Genomic DNA, 27,497 nt, shown 5'->3' on the forward strand with positions numbered 1-27,497 from the left:
GCTGAATCTAGGACTTGCTGAGCATAACTGGTGCCTGTTGTCTGCCTGAGCCAGCTTGGTCTCAGTATGGCAGGAGACTGCTATTCTCCTGTATGGTCATACATACAATGGTTCATGAACCAGCAGCCTTGCTTGCTTGGAGCGGGCTGTCCAGTAATGCCCAATCAGTACTTCTTCCCAGTATGGACCGTGGCCTTGCTTGCTGGTGACAGGTCAATAAATCTAGAGGTTATCGTGGCCAAACCACCATGGTCAAGAGGCAGGTGGGTAAACTGCCCTTTCACCTTAGGCACCTTGTAAAGAACAGCTGGGTGTCTGATTGATTTGATTATTCAGATCACTCTGCATTCACTTGACATGGGGAAGAATTTATCAGAGCTCATAGGTGCTAGGAGTTAGGATACATACCTTATTTGAGTGGACCCAATTTTTTACTATTGGAGGGGTGGGATAGGGGCAAGCCTAAAAGGATTACCTGAGGTCTCTTGGCAGTGATACTCAAGTCCAAGGAGGATTAGAGAGAGAGAGAGAAGGACCTGAAACTGAACTATCCACAAAGAAGGACACCAACTGCTGTCAAAGTCACTGACTGAGGACCTCTCAGGCACAACTGAGGGTTTGATTGTCATCAGGGTCTGCTTGACCCCAGCGCGGAGGCAGTCTGCTTAATCCTGGCATGATCATCACCTGCAGCTGTGGGGTGGTAACTTTGTATGGAACAGGCGTCAGGCATAACATGAACAAGCATCCTAAAAAGGATCAAATCCTTGCCATGGATTCAGGACGAATGCATGCTCTTGGACTGTCCTATTTGGACCTCCCCCACTCATATTGGGAAAAGAGGTTTTTGCAGAGAGGATATTTAAGAAGGGCTTGGACACCTAGACTAGATTCCCATATCAGCTCATCCATAAAGCTGTGACCATGATTATATTCTATTCAATTAATGAGTCTTGGGTCTTTATAGACTACTCTGTATTGTTTTTTATATTATTTTTGTTAAGGTTGAGGAGAGGGAGACTAGTTTAATCATGACTGCCCATGTCAAGGTTATTTTAAGGAATATTTATATGTTCATTTTAAACTGCTATTCTATTGAAATGTATTTGCTTTTATTTTATATTTTTCCTACATTTTTTTAAGTATAGGCCCATGTATATAAAATAAATAGAGTTTGCCTATAGCCTTCATGCTTTCGTATGAATTTTAAATACATGAATCTTGCAATTTGTTTCTTTAAACTTCAACATTGTTTCTATAATACAAAACTAATCCAATTACACATTTCAGGATATATGCATTCACTCTACAATCTTTTAGACAAAAGATATAAAGGACCTGCCATTTTCATAGCAGTCTTTTCACTAACATCTGCACTTTGTTATGGTTCATCAAAGTCACTTAAGCTCCAGTGGGTACAAAATAAAAAGACAGTGGACAAGACATAATAGAAAATCATTGAGTATAACAATTCCAGTCAGAGGGTTCTAAAGTATTCTAAACTGTGCAATTGAAATGAATGACTGATTCTGACTTCTTTTACCTACCTGTTTATTCCTTCCTTGGAGAAGAAGACTGCATAGGCTTGAATATTCCCTTTTGTTTCGGCAGGAGGTCGCCAGCTGAGACGTACAAATCGACTGGAAACTAACACAGGGACCACATCTCGGGGAGCAGAGGGGAGGACACTGGAACTTGGGATAGCTGAAGGGGAAGGAGAGGAAACAATCAGAGAGGCTGATGGTACTACAGCGGTTACAGGACTGGAAGGAAACATTGTACAAAACATAACTGAGGTATTCAAACATAGGGCTAAATGGAAGTGGAAAATGAATAAGGGCAAAATGAATGGGGTAAAAAGAAAAGACATCTAAAAGTAAGGCATAATTTGAAAAAAAAAAGTTAGTTTTCCTAATAAAACATATGTCCAAATAAATAACATTAACAAATATTTATATATGTATTTACTTGAGGGATAGTAGCATATTTAGGCAACCAAAGTTGGGAAAGTTATATAAGACCTAAAAATGACCACAGCTGAGTTTTAGTGCAGATAATGATAAAGGTGGACTGGCACAGTCCAGGCCACTGGTTTAACCTGGCCCCAGGCCAAGGTTCCCCACCTTCCCACAGCTGGCAAGGCCTCAGGGAGGGGAGCAGGGAGAGATCAGAGTGATTTGATGCTACATACTTCCCCCACCCGGCCCATATTTCCTAGTTTTGGTAGCCATGGGGGAATTTGAAAAAAAGCAGTTGGAAGGCAAAACACTGATTGGTGGCTGCATGAGGAAAGGGCGGTCCAGAGGGAGGGAGGAAGCAGGGTTTAAAAGAGGGGGACACATAGGAATGTTACACCTCCTTTCACCTCTTTGCAGTTGGAGGCATTGCCGTTTGTTCCCACCCACTCTTCCCATGGTTTCATTGGACTTGTAGAGTTGTTGAAGTGGTGGGTTGACGTGAATTGGCATTCATTATCTTGAAGAAGCTAGAACAGGTTGTCATGGGCTCTTCAGGGCAGTGAAAACACCGGTGCAACACTAGGAGCTTTTGCATTGGGAGATGATTGATTCATAGAGATTGTAGGCCACTTGATCAATCTCAGGGAGCCACTGTTGAGCTGCAGTGAAGGCCAGGGGAAGTTCAGTTAGACAGAGATGCAAGCCCGATACGCTGGGGGATGGTTGCTGGGCATTGAGTATGCTTATATTGAGTTTGTTTGGCTTGAGGACCTATGTGTATAAATAAAGTTGCAGCGTTTTTCTTCCCAAACCAATGACCAGCAGATTTTGAGTTGTGTGCTTGTTGTTGCAGGGTGAGGGAGGAGTTGTGGACCAGGCTTCCAGGTGCCCATGTTAATTCTAAAGTCAAGACCATTATTATTGTTAGTGCCTGTCTGATCTAATGGAGTTATGCAATTGTAAAAGTGAATCTACCTTTAAACTTTAATATAGATACTTAAAACACTAATAATCTTAATCCATGAAACTTCAGATTTGAAATTCTGCAGCTATGAACTAACTAGTCCAGTGTTAGTTTAGAATAGGCCAACCTCATTCAGCTTCATTTGAATTTTATGTTTCCCTTAGTATTATTAAAATAGCTTTGACCTGATTTGAGTTTAGTATTTTTTTTCTTTCTTGCTTCCTTTTTTCTTTCAATAACAAATAGATTTAGGCCTGGATTTATCAAAATGCACTAAATATCTCATGCAATAGGAAAAGGGATATGTTTTATGGTAATAGACACTTTATCACAATTTGTGCTAATACCTATGTGAAGTGCAAATTGTGATAACTTTTTCATACAACCTATCAGGGCCAGAGAGAGAGAGTGAGACTAGCCGTAATGTACTCACACTAGATTAGGTATTTATATCTCTATGGGAGGCCCACCTAGTAACTCGAGGTGAGATTTAGGTATTAGTGTAGGGGCCACTTTGACATTCAAAGTGAGTCATATAAACAGAACAGTGCTTTCTTGTGAAGATTTGATGACCTTCGGAGTGAGGAAACTCACCCAAAGATGAGATTTGTGCAATGTTCTCTCAACCTAGGTTGCTTCGGAGTGAGGAAACTCACCCAAAGATGAGATTTGTGCAATGTTCTCTCAACCTAGGTTGAGAGTCCATCAACCTAGGTTGAGAGAACATTGCACAAATCTCATCTTTGGGTGAGTTTCCTCACTCCGAAGGTTATAAAATCTGCACAAGAGAGCACTGTTCTGTTCATATATCTCACTTTGAATGTCAAAGTGGCCCCAACCCCTACACTAATATCAAAATCTCACCTCGAATTACTAGGTGGGCCTCCCATAGAGATACAAATACCTATGGGCATTATGGCTAGGTTCATTCTCTCTCTCTCTCTTTTTCTCTCTCACTCTCTCTGTGTGAAAATACCATATAGCACTTTGATAAATGACCCCCTTAATTAGATGGTTGCAGATTTAAAATATTCAGGGATAACACAAATCTTTAGATATAAATGATAATTTATATCAGGACAGTGGGGAATTTGGAATGTTCAACAACTGTGAATCTGTAACTACTTGCATTCAAAATGAGTTATAAAGATCTCAAATTGATCTATGTGGCAATTCAAATCAATGTGAATGGCCAGAATTTAATCAATAAATCAAACACAATAAGGGTTTACATGTTTGATTCTAATCCAACCCTTTTTCTGTCTGTTACCATATGTACACATATTTTTCCAACAAATCAAGAATGGCCTAGAGTTGATCCCTAACTTGTTCTGGTTTGACTATCTGATTATCCAACTTCCTTAACCCTGGATTAGAAATTATTTGGGTTAATTTGTTCCAATGTACCCATGCTTACTAATGATGGAAACATGTTTCTGGTTTGAATTTAAGATCCAAACCTATGACACACACTCCATACAATCATATTTCAATAGAAATGGGTATACTTAAGAAACATATTGAATCATGTAATTGTTATTCCTTTGCCTATATTTATCATGATTTTCAGACTTAAGACATATTAATCGCCCTCACCTGCAATTTGAGATGAATATGCATATAATCTGAACACATATGATAACTAGGGTTGTGAAATGGTTCCAGATTTTCAGGACAGGATGATCCAACCTCAGTTTAACCCCACTGCAGGGATTGTAGTTCAGATGTTTCTCTTGCATTTCCTAAGTAAGTCTACAAGTTCATGTATGCAGTGGGATAAAACCAGGACTAGGTCGGCCTGTCCTGAAAATCTGGAGCCAGCTGGAAATTCTAATGATAACATTTCCCTTTGGATATTATGTGTAAATTACAATTAAAGAAACTATACCCTTCTTGGAAAAAAACAGAATATTCAACAAATATGAACAGCCATTAGCTCATTGCATACAAATTAAAGATTTAGAAAACATTTCCAACAGAGAAAGTTGTAAATTCTCTTGAATACAAATTGTCAAACTCTATGTAAAAAAAAAAGTGACTTAGAGACAGAACATAAGTTGAAAACTGCAGGATAATCCCTTTTATGCAATGTTTTAGGATAGCCCTAGTTCTGAAGCTCACTCTGCATTATCAGCCACATTTTAAAATGCAGGTTCCTTGACTGTCCTGCATATCTGGAATAGAGGAAGAGGGACAAAATTGAACAAGCTTACAATTAGGGATGCGAAGCGGTAAAAAAAAAAATTATTTCAGTTTGTTCATTTGTTTCACATGGGCCTCATACTGTTTCTTTAGTTTTAAACCACCACCCCCCCCCCCCCCCAAAAAAAAAAAAAAAAAAAAAAAGTTTCTGTTCTTTTGTTTTATTTGTTCATTTGTTTGCCATTAAAGTCAACGAGAGACACACTGCAGCCTATTTTGGGCTGCAGAACTGGGGTTTTCTCATCAAGTTTTACAAAATTTATGGGAAGACATTATCGGAAGGGGGAAAGAACCCCAAGTTACCTAGACTGTGGCAAAGTGACGCCAAAAGTGGCTTTAATAGCCTAAGGAATCGTATAGGGGCAAAGGGGTACCCAGAGTGGCAGGAGTTCCCCAGTGCTCTGTGAGAGGAGCAAAGAAGCAGCAAGAATGGGAAGAACCCACCAAGGCTTCAAAAGAGGGTGCAACAGCAGTGGCAGGAACCCTCAAAGGCAGCACAAGAGGCAAAGTGGCACCAAAAGTGACATAATCATCCTATGACACATTGAAGGGGGAATGAAGCAGCAAAGGGGGCAGGAAAAACCCCGAGAAACAAATAAAGGGACAAAGCAGCACAACAGCGGCATCAAGACACCAGAGCACCATGAGAGTTGCAAATCAGTCCCCCGGTGTGGTAAGAACACCGCAAGTCGTAGAGCCTGGGGTATGGCAGCAAGGCAGAGTGGAAGAAAACACTTCAAGGTGCAAAGTCTGGGTATGTTATCAAGTGCGCAGGTCAGAAAGACCTCCAAGGTGTAGCATGAGGAGTATAGCAACAAGGCAGCGTGGCATGGGAGATGTCTGTCTTTCTGCGGAAGTACCTGGCACTTGGCAGACTTAGTACAAGAGAATAATCTGTTATCAGTATATTTTTGTGATAATGAGCTTTTATTTTATCCCTGCTTGAGTTTGATCTTGCTGCTGGGTAGAATGTTTGGATTTCTTGTGAAATGTATTTGCCAAATGAAAGTTTAGACACCATCAGAACATATAATGGTTTCTTATTAGTGTGATTTTCCTGGTAAGATGAGAAATTTGCTTTATTAGAAAAGGTTTTTACAAATTTCTATACCTGAACACATTCTCTTCCTTTTGTAGATATTCAGGTGTTACTTTAATTTTCTCTTCTTTCTGAAACTTTTACCATATTTAATATATAGAAATGGTCTCTTCTGTTTATGTTTTGTGCTCTGCCTGTAATTTTTTTTTCTGACTAAGATCTTTTATGGACAAACCACCCCAATGTAATCAACACACACACACAGGTTGGGAAAACCAGGCTGGCACTGTAGAGAGGTAGGACAGAAAGAAGAATGATAACATGGATGGAGTATGAAGGAGAAACTTGGATTTTTTAAATTATATTTTTCTAAAAAAAAAAAGCACATAATATAGAGGCATCAAAACTCCCATGCTGATACATACATATAAATGGGGCATGGCTGGTAGGAAACATGGCAACAGGGAGGCCACTGTCATGGTATATATGGATCATGGCAAGCAAACAGAGAAGTATCAGGCCCTGTGATGTTATATCTGGGACATGGCAGACAAGCAGAATGGTCAAAGTAAGATACCTCTGGTGGTATATCTAGATCATGGCAGACAGAATGGTCACAGTTATACCCCTGTGGTAGTATATCTGGGGCATGGCAGGTATGCAGACAGAGAGGTAAAAATCAGGCCCCTGTGGTGATATATCTAGGACATGACTGGTAGACAGAGATGCATCAGTGAGGCCACTGTGGTGGAATATCTGAAGTATAGCAGATAGACAGAATTGTCACAGTCAGACTTTTATGCTGGTAAATCTGGGGCATGGTAGGTAGGCTGAGCAGTAGTAGTAAGGCTCCTGGGGTGGTATATCTAGGCCATTGCAGGCAGACAGAGAGGTAACAGTCAGACCCCAGTGGTGGTAAAACAACATAAAAACATAAGATTTGCCATGCTGGATCAGACCAAAGGTCCAACAAGCCCAGTATTCTGTTTCCAACAGTGGCCAATACAGGTCACAAGTACCTGTCAGGATCCCAAAAGGTGAAAGATTACATGTTGCATATTCCAGGGATAAGCAATGGATTTTCCCAAGTCCACCTTAATAATGGTTTATGGGCTTTTCTTCTAGGAGCTTGTCTAAACCTTTTTTAAATCCTGCTACACTAAGGGCCAGATTTTAAAAAACCTACACATGTAAAACCCAATTTTCAAAGGTCCGGCCACACGCATAAACCCTCAGGATGCGTGTAAGTTGCTGAAAAGGGTGGCCTGGAGTGGGCGCATAAGGTAGGTTAATGCTATCGAGGGGGTTTAGGATAGGGCTAGGGGGCAAAAAGGTTAGGGGAAGGGGAGGAAGGTTAGTATAGGGGTAGGGAACTGCAGAAGGCTGCAGGCGTCGGAGCATTCCGGTTGCACAAATGTGCACCCCCATGCACACGACGACCCCCGATTTTATAACATGCGCGTGCCAGCCCGCGCATGTTATAAAATCGTGTGTCCATACATATGTGCCAGGTAGCATGCACGCATAGACGCGTGTGCAAGTTTTTTAAATCTACCCCTAACAGTTTTTACCACATCCTCCAGCAATGCATTCCTGAATTTAATATTTGTTGAGAAAAAACATATTTTCTCCTATTTTTCTTAAATGTATTACCTAGCAATCTTACTGAATATTCTCTAGTCTTGGAATGTGGCTATTTTTTATATTCTGCCTAGTCCTGGCAGATGACTTTTATTTTTTAAATCAGTTTGAAAAATGAAATGAGATTCCAACAAAATTTAACTCTATTTTGAAAACAACTCAAAATTAAATTGAGAATTTTGTCTCATTTCCTATTTCTTTATCCCGAATGCTCATCCCTACTGATTTGTAGTTTTCTGGCTGAACACTGTAACACTTTTTAAAATCTGGCATTACATAGGCCACTTTCCAATCTTCAGGTACCATATTTGATTTTAATGATTTGCAGATTACCATATACAATTTCCTTTTAATGTTCTTTCAGCACTCTATGATGTATACCATCTGGGGCATGGCAAGTAGGCAGAGCAGTAATAGTAAGATCCCTATGGTGGTATATCTGGAGCATGGCAGGTAGGCAGATCGGCAGCAAGGCCCTTAAAGTGCTTTAATTCATCTTGCCACTTGCATGGAAAATCTGGAAACTCAAGCACAGGCAGATCGATTTTCAAAAACACAAACTTTTCCATCAATAATTGCTGCACCAGCCTTGAGCGATGAGGGCTCACGATATCCCCCGTCATGGAAAAGACATGTTCATTGGGCACACTGGTTGGTGGGGAGGAAAGATTGTGCTGGGCCACTTTGGCTAGGTCTGGCCAGACAATGGACTTGTGTGCCTAATATGCCACCACATCTGAGTCCATTTCCTCAAGCTCTGAAAGATGCCATGTCACAGACATTTGTGCTGGGGTCTGCTTTGCTTGGGTGGGCCAAGAGCCTTGCCAGCTGTTTTTGCTATGGCCTGTGCCAGGAGAGATGGTCCTTTATGGCCAACATTGGCTTATTTGTGGGGCAGGGGGGACCTACTAACTGACAGGGTGCTGCTCCTGCTTGCACCTCTCTCTCTGCAATAGCCGGTGTTTCTTCCTGTGCTGCATCCATAATCTGCCTCTCCCTCTTGTGCTCCTCTTGACAGACATTTTCTACCAGCATCTCCTTCCTATATATGAGATGTTGGGACCGGTGTAGTGAGCATATAGTAGTCTTTTGTGAAAGGTTTTAATCTCACTTGCACCTACTGCTGCATGGAATTCAGAAAGTGGATCACCTCTGGTAAGTACATAAGAATTTGCCATACTGGGTCAGACCTGGGGTCCATCAATGCAGGATATTGTTTTCAACAGTGGCCAACCCAGATCACAAGTAGCTGGCAAGATCCCAAACAGTAAATAGATCCTAAGGTTCTATCACTCAGTGATAAATAGTGGCTATTTCTTAAGTCTACTTGGTTAATAACAGTTTTTTATTTCTCCTCCAAGAATTAATCCAAACCTTTTTTAATCCTAGCTATGCTAGCTACCTTAACCACATATTTTGGCAATGAATTCCAGTGTGAGTGAAAAAGCATTTTCCCTGATTTGTTTTGAATGTGCTACTTACTAGCTTTAGGAGTGTCCCCTAGTCTGTATTTTTTGAAAGAATAAATATTCATGACCTCTTTAGCCTTTCCTCATAGGGGAGCTGTTCTATCCCCTTTAACATTTGGCTTGCCCATCTCTGTACCTTTACTAATGAAATTTTATCTTTTTTGAGATGTGGCGACCAGAATTGCACTCTAGGTGCAGCCTATGTAGTGATACAGAGGCATAATGACATTCAGTGATTTATTCTCTATTCCTTTCCTAATAATTACTTAGATTCTGGGGTGGATTTATCAAAATGCGGTAAGTACTGCATGCAATAGGGGTGTGTTTTATGCTAATAACTGAGAGAGAGAGAGAGAGAGAGAGAGAGAGAGAGAGAGAGAGAGAGAGAGACTGGCCATAATGTCATGGCCCATAGGTAGGTATTTGTATCCCTATGGTAGGCTCACCTAGTAACTAGGGGCCACTTTGATATTCTAGGTGTCACCTACGAACAGAACAGTGGTCTCTTGTGAAGATTTGCTGGCCTTCGGAGCTTGAGGGACTCTCTACCTGGGTAATATCAAGCTAGGTTGAGAGAACATTGCCCAAATCTCATCTTGGAGTGAGTTTCCTCACTCCGAAGGCCAGCAAATCTTCACTAGAGACCTCTGTTCTGTTCGTAGGTGACACCTAGAATGTCAAAGTGGCCCCTAACCCCCTACACAATCTTCTAATCTTCACAAGAGACCACTGTTCTGTTCGTAGGTGTCACGTAGAATGTCAAAGTGGCCCCTAACCCCTACACTCTTACCTAAACCCCACCTCGAGTTATTAGGTGGGCCTACCATAAGGATACAAATACCTACCTATGGGCCATGACATTATGGCCAGTCTCTCTCTCTCTCTCTCTCTCTCTCACTCAGTAATTAGCAATAAATGCTATATTAGCATAAAACACACCCCTTTTGCTATTGCATGCGGTACTTACCGCATTTTGATAAATCCACCCCAGAATCTAAGTAATTATTAGGAAAGGATAGAGAATAAATCACTGAACGTCATTATGCCTCTGTATCACTACATAGGCTGCACCTAGAGTGCAATTCTGGTCGCCACATCTCAAAAAAGATAAAATTTCATTAGAAAAGGTACATAGATTGGCAAGCCAAATTTGGTGCCATATCTACATTTGATCACTTTATTTCTTGTTCCCCTTTCCAGATTATTTATAAATATCTTAAAAAGTTTCAGTTCCAGTAAAGATCCCTGAGACAATCCACTGTTTACCCTTCTCCACTGAGAAAACTGACCACTTAGTCCCACTCTGTTTCCTATCTTTTAACCAGTTTCCAATTCACAAAAGGATATTGCCTCCTATCCTATGACTTTTTAATTTTCTCAGGAGACTCTCATAGGGCACTTTGTCAATTACCTTCTGGAAATCCAAATATAATACATTCACCGCTTACAATTAGCTTATTGTTTTTTAACTCCATCAAAAGAATATATCAGATTGGTGAGGCAAGTATTCCCTTGTGTAAATCCATGCTGGCTGTGTCCTATTAAACCATGTCTTTCTATATTTTCTGTAATTTTGTTCTTCAGCCCAGCCTTCATCTTCAGCCTTGCCTTCGTCTTCACCATGCCCTTGTCTTCAGCCTCACCTAGTCTTGCCCTGGAACAATCAGCCATCACAGTGGATTTTCATATCTCCTTGGATAACCATATTACCTTAACCGGGTGCATCAACCAAAGGCTCCAGGAGAGATCCCATAAGCATAAAGCACAATGCTCTGTCCCCTTAGCACTTTGCTTCCAGCACCCCTTCTCTCCACTAATGACTCGCTCCTCTGAACCTAAAGCCCATGCAGGTAGGGCACAGGCAGATGACTGCTCAGGAAAAATTGAGTTGTAGACAACTAGGCCTTTGTCTGTACTATACAGGCTATACACAACTGGTAGCTAACTGCCTTGAGAAACTGGGAAACTTCATGCCTAGATTAACTGGGGAAATAAAACTAGGCTCCTCAACTTCTTGTCCCTTTATCCATCATCAGAGGTGAAACCCACCTTGTCTCGTAGGGTTTCTTGGACACCAGGGCTGGGGGAAATTTCAATCAGGCCTTGCACTATCATGTACCCACACACCTCCTGGCTCAACCACTTAATATTTCTGCCATCTACGGCAATCCCCTACTGGTGACGCTCACAAAGAGCATCGTTCCACTCATTCTCCATACTGGCCTGTTTCATTCTGAGACCACCTTCTATATCCTACCCCAAGCGGTCAATCCAATTATCCTGGGACTTCCTTGGCTTCAAGCACAAATGTAGAGAAACATGAACTACAGTCACTCTCACTTCCTTCAAAACAGCAAAATAAACTCTTACTAAATTTTTTCAATATCAATGGCAACACAAATGTAGAGATGTAGGAAACTATATAGCTTATTTTCTTATTGTGGTAAAACTTGGTAAAAAATGAAAAACAAAATGTATGTATATTTTATCTCCTATTTTGCTTTCCTCTTTCAGCCCTAGAGAAATGAGATCGAATAAAAGTGTATGCTAGAAAGCTGACTAGTGAGTCATTAGGAAAATAAATGATGGTTATTTATGAACAAATCTTGTCATTGTATATAATTGTCACATAATTTAAAAGAAAAGCAACTCCATTAACAAAAATAAAACAGAATGACCCCTTATCCTGCCATCTAATGAATATTTCCTTCCCAGAAGATGTACGTGTAGTTTGAGAACTATAGGCTAAGGCTATCTTAGCACGCACCTGCACCAAAAAAGGTAAAACAAATCATTTCTCCTGCAAGACTTTTATTCTGCTTGACTGTATGCCATCTTTTATATGGAGTACCATGCCTCCTACCAATTTGATCTTCTCTGTCACAATGATATAAATTATACACCATGATTCTGAGATGTCTATTATATCTATATCCTCATATAGTGACATACATTCTAACTCTAAAAATTTACTATTCAGACTGCTTGCATTTGCATACAGACATTTTAAAGTATGCATTTGTTTGCATTTCTATTTGGATTGTATTCACCATCTACTGATTAGCAGAAGATCCAGGCAGTTTAGAATCATTCACCAGTGACTACTTGCCCAGGAAACACTTCTCACATCTTCTTAGACCAAGCAAGTGACATTTGTAAACTCTTAAAGCTGCATGCATAAGAAATATCCCTTATGCGTGTAAAAATAACATATATGTGTATATATGCTGTTTTAGAAATGTTAACATGTATGCATAAATCAGGGTCCCTGAGTAAATTTACACATGTAAAAAAGGGGCATGTCAGGGGCATTCGGGCAGATGCCAACATTTGCACAAGTTAAGTTGCTATCTTATATGCAACTTATGCATGTAAATGTGGCACTTTGCTCACGTATATTTCCTCCTGCTGAATATCTGGAGTAAGTGATCATAAAACAAATACTGGGAAGGGTGTATGGGTGAAAGGGGGGGACATCAGGCTGAAGAGCTAGGAGGGTCTTCATGAGCTGCAGATGGACTGGGTGAACTAGTAGACTAATAAAACTGCTTTATTTCATTGCTTGAGCGTATCTTAATCAATCCCTACAATCTACGTATGTAAAAGCTGACTTACAGGGTAAATGTGTATAAATTACATGTGGAAAATATACTCACATATCCCTTTAAAACTAGAAGTAAAAACACATGTGCATATCATTTGCACACACTTATCCAGCTAAGGCCTAGATTCATCAAACTATTGCATGCGATAGGAAGAGGGGCGTGTTTTAGTTGATGGACTCTCTACCTGGGTAACATCAAGCTAGGTTGAGAGAACATTGTACAAATCTCAACTTTGGGTGAGTTTCCTCACACCGAAGGACATAAAATCTTCACAAGAGTGCACTATTCTGTTCGTATGTCTCACTCTGAATGTTAAAGTAGCCCCTAACCCCTACAATAATACCTAAACCTCACCTCGAGGTACTTGGTGGGCCTCATATAGAGGTATAAATACCTAACTACTAAACAGGCCTTTTAATTAGTCTCTCTCTCTCTCTCTCTCTCTCTCTCTCTCTCTCTCTCTCTCTCTCTCTCTCTCTGATTTTCTTGTGGGATTCCAAGAAAATATTTTTAAGATAAGTGATTGAACAGTGATTTAAATGCATAAAATTGCTTTTTTTAATAAAGGCATTGGATGGATGGAGTCTTTAGCGGCATGATAGCAAATGATGCCAGTTGTATAAAAAAAAGTGTTATGCTTGTAACACTGCACCGCTCTTTGAAGGTCCTTTAGTTTTTTCAAAATATTTGTGAATAATAATTTGCCTTTTCCAAATATTTCCAGTATATTAATGCAGGTGCAATTGTAGTAGTGAAAAATATAACATTTCAGCAGTAAGTGTGGGATGATATTATATTTTTAGCTCTGCTTCATATAATCATAGTTAACCTAGTACCACAGAGGTTCCAAGTGTCTTTCTTGCAGAGTTTTCTGGTTGGCACCACAGATGTGATATAATGTCAATATAATACAGATGTTGTGATAATTTTACCCCAAATTATAATTTTTCATGTAAAATCTGTGATTATGATTGCAGTAATTTTAATTGTGTGTGAGAAAGTCAGGCAGGGGTAGGGGATGGGTGCAAGGCTGAAAGCTTGCCTAGGCTACCTAATATCCTCACATTGGCCCTGTATATACAGAATTGCCAGCTAACTGACATTTCAAACCCCTATATATATATAATCCTTCTGGGATATTTCTCTGTATGTTTAGATATAAAAATAAGGAATATCCCAGAATACTTAGCAATATGAGGGTTTTTTTGTTTTTGTTTTTTTTTTAAATCAGAAAACAACAAGTAACCCCTTGAATTTGGATGCTCTGACATTGAGTAATCAAAGGCACTCAGCTGAATTTCATCACCAAATGGTGTTTACAAGTGTTGTATTACTCTTCTCGTTTCTCAGCTGATTAGCATTCCCCTGACCTTTGTTACTTAAACAGCATGAAGGATGTATCCAATCTATTCAGTGAGCTGAAATACTGAATGTTCACTGGATTACAGGTTGTTCAGTGATATTGTTGTTTATTAGCCCTCTGTTACTTTTTGATTAGGACCAAAGTAGATATTGGCAACATTGCTATCAAATCATCCTAAAGAAGTGACCTAGCTCTGGCTGAAAATATTGGCCAATACAAAGTCACCTCAATAGTGTTGTTAACCAATTCTAGGAAAGATCAGTGTAAACAAAATAATAAATTATGAAATCTTTATTGTACATAAAATCTCTCATTTCAAGTGAGTAAGCAAAACCTTAAGAACATAAAAACATGCCATACTGGGTCAGACCAAGGGTCCATCAAGCTCAGCATCCTGTTTCCAACAGTGGCCAATCCAGGCCATAAGAACCTGGCAAGTACCCAAAAACTAAGTCTATTCCATGTTACCATTGCTAGTAATAGCAGTGGCTATTTTCTAAGTCAACTTAATTAGAAGCAGGTAATGGACTTCTCCTCCAAGAACTTATCCTATCCTTTTTTAAACACAGCTATACTAACTGTACTAACCACATCCTATGGCAACAAATTCCAGAGTTTAATTGTGCGTTGAGTGAAAAAGAACTTTCTCTGATTAGTTTTAAAAGTGCCACATGATAACTTCATGGAGTGCTCCCTAGTCTTTCTATTATTGAGGGGCTGGTGCCATCTTGTGCTCCTACCATGTGACAGGGACCGACCAATGGCACCGGTAGCCCCTGTGACATAGTAAGGGCAAAGGTTATCGGCACCATTTTGAATACTGGCAGCCGACGGCCCGAGTGCAGGAGATCGCTCCAGGACCCCACTGGTCCACCAGGGACTTTTGGCAAGTCTTGGGGGGGACACCTGACCTTGCCAAAAGTCCCTGGTCATCCAGCGGGGGTCCTGGTGCCAAATCCTGCACTCGAGCCATCGGCTGCCAGTATTCAAGATGGCGCCGATAGCCTTTGCCCTTACTATGTGCTCCTACCATGTGACAGGGGTCGACCAATGGCACCGGTAGCCCCTGTGACATAGTAAGGGCAAAGGCTATCGGTGCCATTTTGAATACCGGCAGCTGACAGCCCGAGTGCAGGAGATCGCTCCAGGACCCCCGCTGGACCACCAGGGATTATAGAACTCAAACAGTAACAACCCTACTTATGAAAAGGCTGCACTGCAAAAATTACACCAGGCCCTAAACACCAATACACCTCCTATTAGGAAAACAGAACAAGCCAATCTGCTATAGATCCCCACACAGAAACTGCAAGCTCGCAGAACACCCTTAGCTGGGTCACACATGCAGAACACAGACAGACCCTCACCAAATAGAGAATAAAATGACCATAAAGCTAATGTTTTTGTTTTTGCATTGTTGCACTGCATACAGAGTTTGGTTTCTTGCTGTTCCAGTTCAGTTTTTGTCTCCACATTTCTATTTATACATTCCTCAAGAAATATAAAATAATTCTAAAACTAGAATATAATAAATGTTTCAAAACTACTGATAATGGAATAACATTCAAACATTACAAATTTTCAAAATTATTAAAAATTCTCCAAACACCAATAAAATATTTCCAACAGCAGAAACATCACATAATACCCAATAATTAAAATGGCAGTCAATCAAGAAAGATAAACTTAAAAAGCCACCTTTACTTACCATCTCCAGTAACTCTGCTACTCCTTTCCCTTGTAGGCCAATAGCACATACCAGAAGCAGTAAGGACTGCTGAAGCTCTGTCCTCACACTCTTCTTCCTTAGGGCCCATGAATAGTCTATCTCACATACATACTTTCTCTCACATACACATACCAGTCACCTCCCGGTGATTGGGAGTTACTTGCAATCAAGCTGGCCTTAGAGGAATGGCACCCTGGTTAGAGGGTGCTCAGCACAAGTTTACAATTTTCACTGATCCCAAAAACCTTGAACACCCGAGTCATGTCCAGCGTCTCAATGCTCGCCAGGCCCAGTGGGTCTTGTTCTTTTCCAGGTTTAATTTCAAACTCCGATATCACCTAGCAGAAAAGAACTCCGGGCAGATGCCCTGTCTCGCTCCTTTGAACCCGAAGATGTTCCTGAAGAGCCAAGTCACATCATTGATCCCAAATGTATCTGCTTGTCTGCAACTTTTTCAGTCCCTGCCGGGAAAACAGCCATGCCACATTGCCTTCGTGAAAGAGTTCTCCGATGGGCACATGATTCTAAGTTCGTCAGTGGGAATACCTCCTCTCATGGGAGGGCTATGGCCCAGAAGAAAATCCTTGGGAGCCAGCTCATAACATCTTGGATAAAAGCCTCTTCCTGCAGTTTCACCGTGCCCATGAAGGCAAACCAGACCTCCAAGAGGGGGGCATAAGGGGGGGTACTGTTGCATGTCCTGGCCATGGCAGGCCCTCAGCCAGGCCCTCTTACCCTCATCTGCCTGTTCCAGCATCTAGCTCCACTTTCCTCGTGGACATGGGCCGCCGCCTTCAACCTCGGGCCGCCCCTGGTGTTCCTGTCTCTGCGACGGAAGTCCATGCTCTGCAGAAAGCCTCCCCGCATGGTTCATGGGGAGATGCCACCATCCTGTGCATGCCACTCCCAAGGCGCGTGCGCATCTTCTCTCCTTTTAAAGGGGCCGCAGCGGAAAACCAATAAGCGGCCCCAGATGATGACATCACTGTGTCCCGGTATTTAAGGCCGGACCCAGCCTCATTTAGTTGCCTTTGCAACAGGTCTCTACACTGGTCGTGTACTTTGTTGCCTCCTCTGGTAATTCCTTCATGTTCCTGGTTCCTGTCTCATCCGTGTTCCTGATCCTGGTCTCGTTACTCTTCCTTGTTCCTGTGTCCTGTGTTTACTCTACTTGTTCTATGGATTGACTCTTGGACCCGACCTCTGCTTTGCCTGACCACGCTACTGATCATCTCCTGGACCCGACCTCTGCTTTGCCTGACCACGCTACTGATTATCTCCTGGACCCGACCTCTGCTTTGTCTGACCATGCTACTGATCATTTTCTGGATCTGACCACTGGCTTGCCTGACTACGCTATTCATTGTCTCCTGGATCTGACCATTGCCTTGCCATTCCATTCTTCCTTGCTTGCTGCCTTCCCTGACTCCAGCCTGTTCAACGTCACCTCTGCTATACTTATTCTAGACTTGGCCTCTCAGGCTTCTGATGTTCTTACGCAGGTGCCCCCTGTCTGTCTCTCGTTCTGTTAGGCGCCCAGGTCTCCATGACTCTGCCTCATCCAGTTCAGACCTTCCACTCCTACCGTTGCTGGTCCCTGGCTGACCTCCTCCTCCTCATCCATCAGAAGACCTCAGATAGAGGCCCACCTAACTCCAGCTGGCCCCGGCACCCAAGGGCTCAATCTGCAGGGAACGAGGGCTGCTATTGGCAAAGCTCCAGACGGCCTCCGTCAGTCAGCCATCTCCGCCTACCGACGGTGGAGACTGTAGGGCTTGCCCTGCGGGTAGCATCAACCCCACCTCGGCTCAAAGGTCTACTTCCTGTGCAATAGTTCTAGTCCATCTACCATCTCTAAAGCACTTTCTTGCTGGGATGATTCCATATCTAACATCCTTGATCAGATTGCCCCATTCAGGGCTGTGCAAAGATGGTACTTTAACAATTATAAGTGGCTCACATCAAAAGTCCATAACAGTCAGCAGCTGTTGCAGAAATAGAAATGAGCCTGGCATAAAATTTCAGCTATGAACCCCCATTATTGTCCCCTTAATTCATGCAGTGCCAACATATTGAAAAAAGAGAAAGACAATGTTGTGCCATTTCTAACATCTCTGGTTAATCTTTCTTTTTCAGAGAGGCATATGCAAGATAAGCTTAAACAAGCCTCTTTGCCACGGATGTTGAAAAAGCCCAATTTAGATCTTGCTGAATTAGTGAATTACCAGCCAGTGTCATCATTGCTTGTTGCTAAGTTTATTGAGTCCACCATGATAAAGCAGTTAGCTGAGTTTGTAAAGATCAATGAGATCCTTAATCAATTTTAATTTGGATTCTGTCACTCACTGATCACTGAAATCCTGTTGTTTTCCTTATTTGATGCAATCAGGAGAGGGCTGAAGGGATGTCAAGAATACTCTATAGTGATGCTGGACATTTCACAGCCTTGGGTACAGTGGCTCATAAAATTTTGCTATACCATTTGAGAGAAGTAGGAATATCTGGAACAGTACTCATTTGGTTTCAGTCATATGTAAAAGGTAGACCGCAGCAAGCAAGAATTGGGGAGACCAACCTCAATTGGTTCAATATGATCACGGTGTGCCACAAGGTTCATCCCTATCAGCTCTTCTATTTAATATATATTTAACACCATTTTGTCAAATTCTATATAGTCTGGTGGAGGACTTTCATATTTATGCACCTGATTTGCATTTCCACATCCCTTTAGTCCCTCATGGACTGATAACATCTCAATGATTTCCCAATGTTTAGCTACCATTCGGTGATAGCTCACCCACAATAAATAAACTTAGTAAAAATAAAGATCTTGGTAATGCATCATAACAGTTTCTTTTCAGTTCTCCCAATTGTAAGAGTTGAAGGTATTGACATACCAATTGTCTCACAAACACAAAGCCTGGGATGTATTATTGATTCCAGGCTATCGTGTATCCCGCAGATAAAAATGTTGTAAGGGATGGGTTTTATAAATTGAGGTTGTTGCGAGGTCTCAAACCCTCTATTACAACCAGCAGACTTCCTCTGTGTCATTCAAGCTGTTTGATGACAACTATGGAAGAGTGTGACTTGATCTATCTGGGTTTACCAATATTGACAATAAAACCTCTACAATTGCTGCAAAATGCTGTAGTGTGGCTTATTACTGGTCACACAAAAAAAAAACCTATTTCCCCAGTTCTGTTTGACCTCCACTGGTTACCAATCCAGTGGAGGATCAAATACAAAATAGTTTTGCTGGTACATAAATTATTGGCCCTCAGTTCTCTTCCCTGGATACATGCAATGTTGAGGACTTATAACCCAATGAGGCCCTTACGAACATTGCAGAGTGCTCTGTTAGATGTGCCATCCTTCTAACAGGCAAAACTTGTAGATAAGAGAGAGCAAGCTTTCTCCCCAGCTGCACCAATGCTGTGGAATTCTTTGCCACAGGAAATAAGGTTAATGGAGTGTAAAAAGATGTTTAATAGCTTGCTAAAATCAGTGTTCAGGCAGGCTTTCTCTTGAAGTACTGACCGAGGAATTAGAAAGCAAAAAATTCAGTTTGTGAGTGAGTAATTTGATCTTTTAAATGTACTGAGTACTGTACAGATTTCATTGTAAGCTACTTCATGTCTAGTCATTAGCAGCATATAAATGTGAATGAATGAATGAATAAATAAATAAATAATTAAATAAATAAATAGTAGAGATGTGAATCGTGTCCTCGATCGTCTTAACGATCGATTTCAGCTGGGAGGGGGAGGGAATCGTATTGTTGCCGTTTGGGGGGGTAAAATATCGTGAAAAATCGTGAAAAATCGTGAAAAAATCGAAAAAAAACGTAAAATCGCAAAACCGGCACATTAAAACCCCCTAAAACCCACCCCCGACCCTTTAAATTAAATCCCCCACCCAAATGACTTAAATAACCTGCGGGTCCAGTGGCGGTCCGGAACGGCAGCGGTCCGGAACGGGCTCCTGCTACTGAATCTTGTTGTCTTCAGCCGGCGCCATTTTCCAAAATGGCGCCGAAAAATGGCGGCGGCCATAGACGAACACGATTGGACGGCAGGAGGTCCTTCCGGACCCCCGCTGGACTTTTGGCAAGTCTTGTGGGGGTCAGGAGGCCCCCCCCAAGCTGGCCAAAAGTTCCTGGAGGTCCAGCGGGGGTCAGGGAGCGATTTCCCGCCGCGAATCGTTTTCGTACGGAAAATGGCGCCAGCCATACGCGTATGGCCGGCGCCATTTTCCGTACGGAAAATGGCGCCGGCAGGAGATCGACTGCAGGAGGTCGTTCAGCGAGGGTTCCGGCGCCTCGCTGAACGACCTCCTGCAGTCGATCTCCTGCCGGCGCCATTTTCCGTACGAAAACGATTCGCGGCGGGAAATCGCTCCCTGACCCCGCTGGACCTCCAGGAACTTTTGGCCAGCTTGGGGGGGGGCTTCCTGACCCCCACAAGACTTGCCAAAAGTCCAGCGGGGGTCCGGAAGGACCTCCTGCCGTCCAATCGTGTTCGTCTATGGCCGCCGCCATTTTTCGGCGCCATTTTGGAAAATGGCGCCGGCTGAAGACAACAAGATTCAGTAGCAGGAGCCCGTTCCAGACCGCTGCCGTTCCGGACCGCCGCTGGACCCGCAGGTTATTTAAGTCATTTGGGGGGGGTTCGGGAGGGTGGGGGATTTAATTTAAAGGGTCGGGGGTGGGTTTTAGGGGGTTTTAGTGTGCCGGCTCACGATTCTAACGATTTATAACGATAAATCGTTAGAATCTCTATTGTATTGTGTTCCATAACGGTTTAAGATGATATTAAAATTATCGGACGATAATTTTAATCGTCCTAAAACGATTCACATCCCTAATAAATAGTGCAAAGCAGCTTATTACCATTGAGGAAGGAGATCTTTGGGAATATTGTGAAATATCACGCGATAGTGCCGTGATATGGCAATATTGCGTGACGAACAGCATTTAAAGTGCATTACATGTTGTTTAACTTGCAATATCTCCTTATTGCAGCTTAGTAAATATAGGCCTTATCCGGCTAACTTTGGAGGAACATACAATAGTGTATCCTATCCGCACTACTTTAGGGCAGTTCTTTAGCCCAAAAAGACTTAGCCAGCTAACTCTTTGATTCATCATTCTGCTTTATTTATAGAATGATGTTTCACAAATAAAAAAGGGGCAGGGGCAACAGTGGGCAGCGGGCCACATTGTGGCAGTGTGATTTTTCCCACCGCGGTGTGGCCACACTGCACACTATTGCCTCATAGCGCCACGGGAAAATGTGTAGTTATTTCCCACGGTGCTGCTGGCTATAATGTAAAAAACATTATCGCCCGCAGTGCTGCCAGAAGATAGCTCTGCCCAAACCCGGCCCACACTCCTCCCCTTCCCCTAATTTTAATAATACCGCAGCGGTGCTGGCATATAAGACCTAGATTCATAATTTTTCTATAAATATAGCGAAAATAGCGCCCTCGCTGAAAAAGGGCCATGGTTAGGCTAATTTTCCTGATACTGCATCAAATAGGTATTTACGACAACACACGATACTATTATTACACTACATATTATTTTCACATCGCCGACGCACACTGAGTAATCTACTGCAGCCGCATTACCAGCCGAAATGGCTTTTATCACAAATGACAGTTCGGGCAGCTGGCGAGAAAGAGGCTCATAAAAAAGTTAACTATAGCACTGTAAGAGGGGGCACTAGTAACTCGGTGTGAGTTTTGTGGGGTGGGGTCTGGTGCCTTTTGGGGGGGCAGTTTTACATGCACAGTCATACTTATGAACAGCACAGTTACCACCAGTGAAAATGTAATCTGATTTAGAGTGATGAAATTGAAAGAAAAGTAGATTTGTACCATGGTCTTTCTACCTAACTAGATGCACTCTAATCAAGGGCTGGATTCAACATTCTTCGCAGAATGATAAATCCAGCGAAAAAGGGGATGGGGGTGGGGGTCGGGCCTGCAAAAGGCAGAACGCATCGTGGCAGTGCAATTTTGCTGGCCGCACCAGCGCCACCATGAAAGGTGCTGCTATTCGCCGTGCTACTGCCAGAGATAATGTTCCTCAAATCATCACCGGCAACAGTGCCACAGCTGACTTCTCCCCCACTCCACCCCGACTCCTCCCCTTCAGCTAATTAACATCCTATCGCACGCGATAAACATTTAGAAAATAACCCCCAAGTTGGCTAACTTATTAACTAGCTAAAATTTATCCTAATTACCCAAATCTTCATTTAGTTGGATAACTTCAGAGTTATCTAAATGCATTTGAATGTGGACTTCTTGTTCTTCTTTCAATATTTTTTTAAATTGTGGAATGCATTTTATGTGATCTCCCAATCAATAAATAATCTCCATGCCCCAGTGAGACTTTAAACTGACACAACTGCTCCTTTTTAGTCTCTTTCTAACTAATGTTCTCATTTTATCATAGGCTCTTTTATAGTATCTCCCTTTGCCTCTGCTTGAGGGGCTACAAGGTGGGTTGTTCACAATACTGCAATCTCCAATCTTGTACTTACCAGTGCAGGCTCGATTTCTATCACAGAACTGGTTTTTGTCATCTCTGTTGGCAATTAGTCCAGGCATTTACCATCCTCTCAGTGAAGAAGTATTGTATCATGTTTCTTCTGATCCTTACTTCCGACAATATCATATCAAATCTCTTTGTTCCTGAAATTCCTTTTTTTATAGAAAATTTTCGCCTCCTGTGATTTACTGAAACTTGTCAAATATATGAATGTTCTTAAGATGTCCCATTTTCTCCTCTTTTCTCCAGTAAGTATATTTAGATTGTCCCATACTTTTCATTGCAGGACTTGTGTTTCATAACCAGCATCATTTTTTGTAGACTATTTCCATTCTCTGGATGTGCTTAGAAACATATAACCTCCATTCCTGAATATAGTACTCTCAAGATAGTCCCTTATTAGTAACCTATGCAAAGCTAATATTATCTCCTTTTCCTCTTGATAACTCTACTCATAAAATCAAGCACACTATTAAGTTTCCTTTTACTTTATTACATTGTCAGCTACCTTCAGGTAATCTGAAATGATTACTCCTTATTTCTTTCTTGCTTAACAGTTTAAAGCTCTTCTCTTTCTAAATGAATTGCAGCTAGTGGATCATCTTTATACCCAGAATGTACAATTTATACTTTTTAATCATGAAGCTCATTTTTCAACACATAACAATAGGGGTAATTTTCCAAGCAGTATTACGGGTTTTTCGTATGCAAAAAACACCTTAATGCATTGTGCGAGAGAGGGAGAGAAAGAGAGAGAAGATTTGATGTCCTTCGAAGTTAGGAAACTCACCCAAGGATGAGATTTGTACAATGTTCTCTCAACCTAGCTTGATGTTACCCAGGTAGAGAGTCCATCAAACTAGGTTGAGAGAACATTGTACAAATCTCATCTTTGGGTGAGTTTTCTCACTCTGAAGGACATCAAATCTTCACAACAGTGCACTGTTCTGTTCGTATGTCTCACTCTGAATGTCAAAGGGGTCCCTAACCAGTACACCTAAACCTCATCTCGAGTAACTAGGTGGGCCTACTATAGAACTATAAATAACTAACTACTATGAAGGCCTTACAGCTAGGTTCTCTCTCTCTCTCGTAGGAATCAAAATTGTGGCACTTACCAAAAGGTTATTGCAAAGGGCTAAGATAGTGCACTTTGCAAAAAATAAGCTATTATCATAAAGCACACCCCTCTTCCTATTGCATGCGATAGTTTGATGAATCTAGCCCAATGTTTCCATATTTTTTAACACTTTAGGCATGTCTGCTCTGTTACAGATATTTTTTTAATAGAGATGTGAATCGGAACGGGAATCGGTTTGGATTCCGGTTCAGATTCACATGTGGGGTTTTTTCCCATTGGGCCCGTTCACATTTTGTTTATCGGCTGCCCAGCCGATAAACAAAAAACCCACCCCAACTATTTAAAATTAACCCCTTAGCTTCCCCCACCCTCCCGACCCCCCAAAAACCTTTTTACAGGTACCTGGTGGTCCAGTGGGGGTCCCGGGAGTGATCTCCCACTCCGGGCCGTCCTCTGGCTACCGGGCCGTCCTTTGCCCATACCTTGTGACAGGGTATCCGTGCCATTGGCCGGATCCTGTCACATGGTAGGAGCACTGGATGGCCGGTGCCATCTTGTCCTCCTACCATGTGACAGAGGCTGACCAATGGCACCGGTAGCCCATGTGACATAGTAAGGGCAAGGCTATTGGTGCCATTTTGGTTCCTGGCACCCGATGGCTCGAGTGCAGGAGATCGCTCCCGGACCCCTAGGGACTTTTGGCCAGCTTGGGGGGGCCTCCTGACTCCCACAAGACTTGCCAAAAGTCCAGCAGGGGTCCGGGAGCGATCTCCTGCACTCGTGCCGGTAAAGGTTTATTGCGGTTCACGATGTTTCCGGACAGGCCTGTTTCAATATGCTGCAGGCTTTGGGGGGGGGGGGGGGGAGAGAGAGAGAGAGAGAGAGAGATTTGCTGGCCTTCGGAGTGAGGAAACTCACTCCAAGATGAGAATTGTGCAATGTTCTCTCCACCTAGCTTGATGAACTCTCTACCTGGGTAACAACAAACTAGGTGGAGAGAACATTGCACAAATCTCATCTTGGAGTGAGTTTCCTCACTCCGAAGGCCAGCAAATCTTCACAAGAGACCACTGTTCTGTTCGTACATCTCACATTGAATGTCAAAGTGGCCCCTACTAGGGATGTGAATCGTTTTTTGACGATTTAAAATATCGTCCAATATATTTTAAATCATCAAAAATCGTTAGGGCCACGATACAATACCAATTCCCCCGATTTATCGTTAAAAAATCGTAAATCAGGGGAAGGGGGAGGGCAGGAAAACCGGCACACTAAAACCCCCTAAAACCCACCCCCGACCCTTTAAATTAAATCCCCCACCCTCCCGAACCCCCCCCCCAAATGCTTTAAATTACCTGGGGATCCAGCGATGGTCCAGAATGGCGGCGGTCCGGAACGGCCCCCTCAATTTAATCCTGTTGTCTTCAGCCGGCGCCATTTTGCAAAATGGCCGCCGCAAAATGGCGGCGGCCATAGACAAAAACGATTCGACGCAGGAGGTCGTTACGGACCTGAACCCCCGCTGAACGACCTCCTGCAGTCGATCTCCTGCCAGCGCCATTTTCCGTACGGAAAACGATTCGCGGCAAGAAATCGCTTCCTGAACCGCGCTGGACTCCCAGAAACTTTTGGCCAGCTTGGGGGGGCCTCCTTACCCCCACAAGACTTGCCAAAAGTCCAGCGGGGGTCCGGAATGACCTCCTGCGTCGAATCGTTTTTGTCTATGGCCGCCGCCATTTTGCGGCGGCCATTTTGCAAAATGGCGCCGGCTGAAGACAACAGGATTCAATTGAGGGGGCTGTTCCGGACCGCCGCCATTCTGGACCACCGCTGGATCCCCAGGTAATTTAAAGCATTTGGGGGGGTTCAGGAGGGTGGGGGATTTAATTTAAAGGGTCGGGGGTGGGTTTTAGGGGGTTTTAGTGTGTCGGCTCACGATTTTAACGATTTTCACGATAGTTTACACACCCAAACGGCAACAATACGATTCCCTTCCCCTCCCAGCCGAAATCGATCGTTAAGACGATCGAGGACACGATTCACATCTCTAGCCCCTACCCCCCTACACTAATACTTAACCCTCACCTCGAGCTACTAAGTGGGCCTCCCATAGGGATACAAATACCTGTCTAGGGAGGCAGCACTATAGCAAGTCTCTCTCTCTCTCTCTCCCCCTCCCTTCCCCCCCACCCCCCCAGCATACTGAAACAGGCCTGTCTGGAAACATCCTGAACTGTGATATATACTGGCAATGTAGCCCAAATTGGGCTAATAGTGCAACTTGCAATAACAGCCTTTTGCATAGCTGATATCGCCATTTGCGATACACATGCTTATTAGCATAAGGTACACCCCTTTTTGGTATCGCATGCGATATTGGAAAATGAGGCCCTAAGTCTATATGCCCATTTCCTTTTAACCATTTATTCGGTTAAGTGGTGGCCACTGATTGAAGCTGAACATTTAAAATACAACACTTATCCATGTAAGTAGCACTGAATATCGACCTCCACAAGCAATGGATTCAGAACATGCACACAGAAAATGGTCATCTATCATGGAAATTAAAAAACAAAACCAGTCATACTTCATAAACAAATGTCAAGGAGTGATCTAATATTTTAATAAATATAGCTCATATAAATATTCTGCAGATGTATTCATAAATAATTTCTAATGGAGAAATACAGTTAACCATGCCCTGGACATAAAACACTATAGGATTAAAAACAGGATTGCATGCAAGTGAATATATATATATATATATATATATATATATATATAGATTGGTTGCTTTATGTGAATACATTTACTATTTTGCTATAGGAGCAGATGTCCAAAGTAATTTAAACTATAGCAATTCATTCCTTTCTGACAAATCATTCCCAACTAAAATCTATTTTCTGAAGCCTAGGAACATACTGTATCTGACAATGACAGGAAAGAAAACATTAAAAAGAACAACACAGCCATCTCTGTTCATCCTGTACCTATTTTGAACTTCAATATGATTCTTGTTAAAATACCTTGTGTGAACATGATTTGCCATTTTTGACACTAATCGGCCTATTAGCAACAGCATTTCTCAGATTCTTCTACCGGCATAATTTGTGAGTCACAAATGTACTTATTCTTCAAACATGCATGATCATATGCTTACAGAAGTCAAGCTGCAGCAAACGCCATCTTTGCGAATACCTTCCATTTTCATATTTATTTAGAACAGTTCCATATAATCCACTCCTTATTTCTTTCTATGATCTGTAGGCGTTTTTGTAGTTCAAATGCATACTAGAATATTACCATTTTGAAAGAGATTATTGTCCCTCAAGAGAGGAGTTAAACACTCCAGCATTATGTTCTGTAAAAGAAATTTCCTATGTAACAAGATCTGCAAAGGAAAAACAATTAAGTACTGATACCAAGTTTGTATTTTCTGTAATTCATTTTGGGGGCAATTTTGTAACAGCTCGCATTGGTATATAAAGCCTGCCAGTGCTATTTACCTCTGACTTTACACCAGTTTTCAATGAGAAAGTATAATCATGCTTTCTCTTTCAAAATTATCCTCCCCCCCAAAAAAAAAATTACTGAAACATGTTTACACCTGTGGGAAAATGTATGGTCACTCTTTTCAAAATGCAAAAGTATGTGTGTAATTCCTAAACTTTGCCCAAAAAGCCACACACAAGTATGCCTTTTTGCAATGTGGGTAAAAGTACACTCTTTAATTTGCTATGTATGTCAACTGTAAATCAGCAAGCATGCAACTAGGTGGTATATAAATTTCAAATAAAGAAAGAAAGAAAGAAAGAAATACAGACTCTATGCATGTACTTTTACTTGAAAGTCAGTGGACAATTTTTTAAAAACACATTTCCATGAAT

At 42.1% G+C, this 27,497-nt stretch overlaps 1 protein-coding gene across 1 annotated transcript in view; it reads right to left on the reverse strand.

Moving 5' to 3' along the window:
* The window catches only part of DCC (DCC netrin 1 receptor), a 1,677,934-nt gene that overhangs the window by 808,252 nt on the left and 842,185 nt on the right, over window positions 1-27,497 (reverse strand). Inside the window, exon 8 of the mRNA XM_029571056.1 lies at window positions 1,548-1,704. Coding sequence (XP_029426916.1) covers window positions 1,548-1,704 — 157 coding nt within the window. The remainder of the gene's footprint in view (window positions 1-1,547; window positions 1,705-27,497) is intronic.

Source organism: Rhinatrema bivittatum, chromosome 1 (genome assembly GCF_901001135.1).
Source record: "Rhinatrema bivittatum chromosome 1, aRhiBiv1.1, whole genome shotgun sequence".
Taxonomy (NCBI): domain Eukaryota; kingdom Metazoa; phylum Chordata; class Amphibia; order Gymnophiona; family Rhinatrematidae; genus Rhinatrema; species Rhinatrema bivittatum.